Source organism: Enhydra lutris, unplaced genomic scaffold, assembly GCF_002288905.1.
Source record: "Enhydra lutris kenyoni isolate GAN:26980312 unplaced genomic scaffold, ASM228890v2 scaffoldscaffold29, whole genome shotgun sequence".
Lineage (NCBI taxonomy): Eukaryota > Metazoa > Chordata > Mammalia > Carnivora > Mustelidae > Enhydra > Enhydra lutris.
The window spans coordinates 19,319,011-19,325,109 of record NW_019154113.1 but is presented as its reverse complement, the minus strand read 5'-3'; the positions used below and the strand labels follow the sequence as shown (position 1 = coordinate 19,325,109).

The window sequence follows — 6,099 nt, the reverse complement described above, 5'->3', positions numbered from 1 at the left end:
ATTTCACCAAGATGGGAATATATTTAAATCAGATCAATACCCAAGAGGGGAAACTATTATGTCAAAGAATATATGGAGACGTCTTTTTGATACTAGGCTTGAGATGTCCGTAGTGGAGGTAATCATTACCAGTGCCATTTCTTTAAATGGATCTACCTCTGAATTATTTGAATAAATTGCACTTAGTTGTGGTTAATTATGCTCTCCACTAGTGCCAAATGTAATTTGCTCTTACCATATTTGAGATTCCCATATTCTATCCATCTATGTGTTTGGTTGATGTCTGTCTATCTGTAGCTTCCTTCCTGTGAGCTGTCTCAGGGTTAAGTATCAGAGTCAATGTCATAATGTGAATTTGGAACCCATCCTCTAAGCTTTCGATAATTTATTTAGCATCTGTTCTTTGAACATTTGAAGACACTCTGCTCCCAACTGCATGGCCCGGGAAGATTTCCATAAGGTATTAAGTAAAAAAAAAAAAAAAATCAAGCTTCAGAAACAATATGAAACTGTTCTTATTTTTTTAATTGTATTTATGGGTTTATGTGCTTGGATAGGCAGGTAGACAGACAGAGAATGTTCTTAATTAAGTATACAAGAAATAGTCTAAAAGTGTACATATCAAACAGATAATGACCGATAGTGACCCTTGCTGAGTGGCTACACAAGAAAGAAAGGCACGAATTGTCAGTCTCCACCTGTGCCTTTATCTCAATATATACTTTTATAAGTCGTTCACATTTTACTTTTCTTGGGAGGTACAACTTACATGTAGTAGAGGACACAAGTCCCAAGTAGAAAGCTAACATTAGTTTGCATATGTGAATACTTACAGCCTACTGTCTTTGCTAAAGACGATTTAACAAGGTCTCCAGTCCCATGTGTCTCTCTCACAATGTGGCTGGCCACTTCCCCATCAAGAGTCGAGTCCAAGTCCCTTCCTTTTGAACCTGGGCAGGGCTTTGTGACCACCTCAGTGGGTAGGTGAAATTCTGTGTGGCTGTCAAGCCTAGCTCATAGAAGGAGATAGAACCTCTTTCTGGTGCGCTCTCTATCTCTCTCTGTCTCTCTCTCAGACCACCATGTGCCCTTGGAGCCACCATGCTGTGAGGAAGCCCCAGTCACACGGAGAGGCTCACGCGGAGAGAAACCAGGGTTCTGGGTCCTCAACTCCTGCTGAGCTCCCAGATAACAGCCGGCATCAACTTGCAGCCATGGGTGTGAGCCCTGGAAAGGGATCTTCTAGACCCCAGTCAAGCCACCCCAGATGATTCTGGGTGAAGCAAACATGAGCATTCCCTGCCAGGCCCTGCCCACATTGCAGATTCATGAGAAAAACAAGTAACTGTTTCAAACTGTTGGGTTTGGGGCTGGTTTCTTACACAGTAATATATACCCTGAATAACACCCATGGAACTACCACCAGTTCTAGATAAAGAAAGTTTCTGTTAACCCAGAATTTTCCCTCACCCACCCTCCTAGTCAACCATCCAGTGGAAGGTAATCACTATTCTGACCCCTAGCACCACTTCTTAGTTTTGCCAGTCGTGAAGTTTCATATAAATGGAATCGTGATGTATTTTCATCTGGCTCTTTAGCTCAGTAAGTAACGAAATTAATCCATATTTTTTCAGGATTAAGGTTTGTTCTTTTTCATTCATCGTATGACTATACCACCATTTATGTACTCTACTATTGAGAATCACTGGCCATTTATTATGAGTAAAGCTGCTAGGCACACTTCCGTATTTTCTTTGGATTGACATATGTCTTAGTTTTTGTTGGGTATATACCTAGGAGTTCAACAGCCAGAGCTATTGTAGTGTGGTAGTTTTGAAACATGTCCACAAATTCTCTGATACCCTTGGAATCTGGATGGGCCAGATTACAGATTAGCATCTGTAACTAATGGAATGCGGTGGATATGACCTTGCATGACTTCCAGGCTATGTCCAAAAGAGTGATGCAGCTCTACCTGGTTTTCTTGGGACACTTGCTCTAGGAAGTGTCCAGCCAGTGTTTCTTCACATGCTGTCCCACCTCTTTCTCTGTTCCCCTTCTAATACTGCAATATATATTAGTCCTTTCTCATACGATTAACAGACATACATTCTTTTCTGTATTTTCTGCCCTTTTCCCTGTGTTTCAATTTCAGCCTCTACTGACTTGTGTTCTAGTTATAGTCATCATCTGCTCTGCTCTACTTGGCTATTAAACACACATTATTTAGGTATTAATGTGTTTATAGTATTTTTTTTTTCAGGTTAGGAGCCTCCATTTTCATGGATTAAATGTTGAAATTCTCCATCTTTCTTCTATTTTCCTGATCATATCAAACATGGTTGTTTTAAAGTCCTTGTCTGATAAATCCAATATCCGAACCATCCATAGATCTGATTCTCTTGTCTAGTCTTGGTCCTTCTCTATCTCTTCTGCCTCTTTAGCATGCCTCATAATTTTAATTTTTCCCCCTACAACATTGTAGAAGAAAAAAATGTTGACTTTCTGGATAATATATCTTGATTAATATGATTTAGTCTCCTTATGGCAGCTTGTACAGAGCACCTCGAATTTGTCAAAGATTGGCTGTAGCTAATTAATTTTTCTCTAACTACTGGTGTGTAACCCCTACTTCTAGAGCATGGCCCTTTGGGATCTCAGCCAGAAGTCTCTTGTCTTTACAAAGTCTCCTCCATCTTGAGGAGGAGCTCATTGTCCCCAAAGGGGAAATGGTGAAAAAATGAAGGAGGGTGAATTGGGTACTGGTCTTTCAAATGCAGTGGAAATTACTTCAGCTGGAGGAGGGAGATGCTTGCCACAAAGTGGGAAGTTCAACAACGTGCTGCCCGCCTCTTAGGACTCTGGGATTAGAAGCAGGAATCAGTGCCTGGAGCCCAGATATTTGGAAGGCAGGTTCCTTTTGCCAACGTGGCTCCCACAGGCTGGGTGCAGCTGTCTCCCTTCCATGTGGTTGGGGCTGAGGGATGAGTGGCTGCTTCTGTGCACAGAACTGAAATTGACAGAAATTGACAGCAGTGTCTAGTCCAAATCTTCCCCTAAATGACCAGCCTTTAACAGGCTCCAGAAAGTCAAAATAGCCACATCAGACAGATCCTGCCAGCAGCTGCTGTCTAGGAGGGGAGACAGATTCCTGGGGTTTCCTCCTCTGCCACCTTCCCAGAATCCTCTATTTTATTTCATTTTATTATTTCCAGTTTCGCAGAAAGAGTGGTTTTGGCTATACTTTAGCTTGAACTCAGCGTTGATTGTATTCCACAAGTTTTCATATGCAGCGTCCTCATATTTTCTGCTATTAAATTATAATTATTGTTGATAATGCGGCCTCTACTATTTGACCTCTGGTACATTTGAGAGGTTGTGGGTTTTTTCTGATATTTAAAATATTGTTGTTTATTATTATTTTTGGTGGGCATCAAAACAAGGTTTGAGTGATATCAAGGTGATGGTACAGAGTTCCCAGGGAGGGAAGAGACCCAAAAGGGTTGCCCTAAAAGTGTGAATTTTTAGCAATGGATTGTAAAACGTTAAAAAAAATAGTTCCGTGATCCACAGTGACAGTCACTGAGACACTAGAGCAGAAGAATGTGGGCTGCTCGACCTGGAGGGGTCCAAGCTCCGCCCCTTTCCGGAGGGGTGACTTGGAAATTACTGGGGAAGGGGGGCCGTGGGTCATCCTGCCGCCCTCCCACGCGCTCCCTTGCCGAGGCCTCGGTGCCCCCCATTTCCACGCCGGGAATCTCCTGAAGGGACAGCCCAGGAACCTGCCCCTGGGATACGTGGGAGGCGCTGCAGGGGATGATGAGGGGCCTGAGGCGAGGACGGGCGCCCCGGGTCGGAGGAGACGCGGGGCTTGTGCGTCGGCCCTCCCGGGGAGGGGTGCACCGGGCGCCGAAAACGACGCCCCACCCGCCGCGAACGACTCCACGCTGCGCCGGCCCGGCTCGGGCGGTCGCACGCGCGCCCGCATCCCCGCGTGGCGAAGGCGCGCGCCCGGTAGCCGCAAGCGGGGCGGGGCCGGGGCCGGGGGCTGGGCGGGGCCGGGGAGGTGCGCGGCCGCCGGAAGCGCCTTTCCCGGAAGGCACCGAGGCGGCGCCGGCCTCCCGGGGCGGCGTCGGCGATGGCGGCTGGGCAGCGGGAGCTCTCTGCCTAGCCGGAGGAGCCGCGCCGCTGGAGGATGGCCTCGCTCGGGCCGGCCGCTGCGGGCGAGCAGGTGCCGGGGGCCGAGGCGGAGTCGGGCGCCGCGGGGCCTCCGTCGCCGCCACCGCCGTCCTCTCTGGGGCCCCTGCTGCCCCTGCAGCGGGAGCCGCTGTACAACTGGCAGGCGACCAAGGCGTCGCTGAAGGAGCGCTTCGCCTTCCTCTTCAACTCCGAGCTGCTGAGCGATGTGCGCTTCGTGCTGGGGAAGGGCCGCGGCGCCGCGGCCGCCGGGGGCCCGCAGCGCATCCCCGCGCACCGCTTCGTGCTGGCGGCCGGCAGCGCCGTCTTCGACGCCATGTTCAACGGCGGCATGGCCACCACGTCGGCCGAGATCGAGCTGCCGGACGTGGAGCCCGCCGCCTTCCTGGCGCTGCTGAGGTGAGCGGCTCCCCGCTGGCCGCGCGCGCCGGCCTGTCGCCTCCCGGCCGCCGGCGGTCGGGGCGCCGTCCCGCGTCTGCGGCCGCTCAGCGAGCCCTTCGGATGCGCTCCGGGCGTGGGGCCCGGCCTCGGGGCTGGAGGAGCGGCGGGGCTGCGGCGGGGCTGCGGCGGGGCCCAGCTGGGCCCGGGGCCTGCTGACGTAGTTTTGTTTAGGTTTTTGCCGAGGAGAGGGGGAGAGCGGAAAAGTCGCGTGGGACCGAGGGCCTTTGTGTGTGTTTGAGGTCCTGACTCGGGTTTCGCTGTTAGTGTGTGTCTGAGTCGTCGGGGCCCGGGGAAGCGAGTACCGGGACAGGTAGGCGCGGCCGTTCCTGCCGCCGCGGTTCTGCAGACAAGGTCACATTCGCTTAAAAGCGAAGTGTTCCTAGGAGTTTGCTTTTGGCTTACTTGGGGGTAATACATTGACTTCTGATTAATTGTGGTTAGCGGAAGGGAGCCAGTCATTTGGCATTATTAGCTTGTATTTACGAAAGTCCGGTTGGGGAGCTGTAGGTGGTGTTTTCCACACTTTTACAAGTGGGATCGGGGCCCGGAAAAGTCAAGTGACTGGCCAGGGTAACAGCAACCTCATAAGGAAGATCATGCGTGCTTCATTACGTCGAGAGGGTTTTAGCTGCCTGACGACAGTGTGTCACCAAAGTAACACAGTCTTGGTTGGTACAGAGGCAAAAAACAGACAAGGGAACAGGCACATAGTCCACGAAGGCTCAAAGCTCAATCAGGAAGCTCAGTGGGAAGCTGAATATAAAGTTAAACCAAGTAGAAAATATCAAGATCCCATAAATAAATGGATAAAGGGCAGGATAGATAGGTAGAGAAAAATACAGCTAATTAACAAAGAATGTTTAACTTCAGTAATTAAAGAAGTGGAAATTAAAAGCAAAGCACTTTTTCTCCCAATATTTAACTTTTTAAAAGATTGTATTTAGGGGCGCCTGGGTGGCTCAGTGGGTTAAGCCTCTGCCTTCGCCTCAGGTCATGATCCCAGGGTCCTGGGTTCGAGTCTGCATTGGGTTCTCTGCTCAGCGGGGAGCCTGCTTCCTCCTCTCTCTCTCTGCCTGCCTCTCTGCCTACTTGTGATCTCTGTCTGTCAAATAAGTAAATAAATAAAATCTTAAAAAAAAAAAAGATTGTATTTATTTGAGAGAGAGAGCAGAGCAGGGATGAGGGGCAGAGGGAGAGAGAGAGGGAGAAGCAGACTCCACCCTGAGCAGGAAGCCCGATGCAGGGCTCAATCCCAGGACCTCAGGATCGTGACCTGAGCCCAAGACAAATGCTTAAGTGACTGAACCACCCAGGAGCCCCACCTCAGTATTTTAGAGATCTGTTGGAAAAGCCCTCTCTGATAAAGGTAGTGGTAAAATAGTTTGGCACTATAGATCCCGCCCCCCCCAGTATTCAGGTACTGTACAAAATGTTGTATATAAAAATGTTTACGGCTGGATT

At 49.5% G+C, this 6,099-nt stretch overlaps 1 protein-coding gene across 1 annotated transcript in view; it reads left to right on the top strand.

Annotated features, from left to right (window-relative positions):
* Positions 1-4,195: 4,195 nt before the first annotated feature.
* Positions 4,196-6,099, top strand: part of LOC111152568 (BTB domain containing 1) — a 39,397-nt gene continuing 37,493 nt past the window's right edge. Inside the window, exon 1 of the mRNA XM_022511050.1 lies at positions 4,196-4,596. Within this exon, the coding sequence (XP_022366758.1) occupies positions 4,196-4,596 (401 nt within the window). The remainder of the gene's footprint in view (positions 4,597-6,099) is intronic.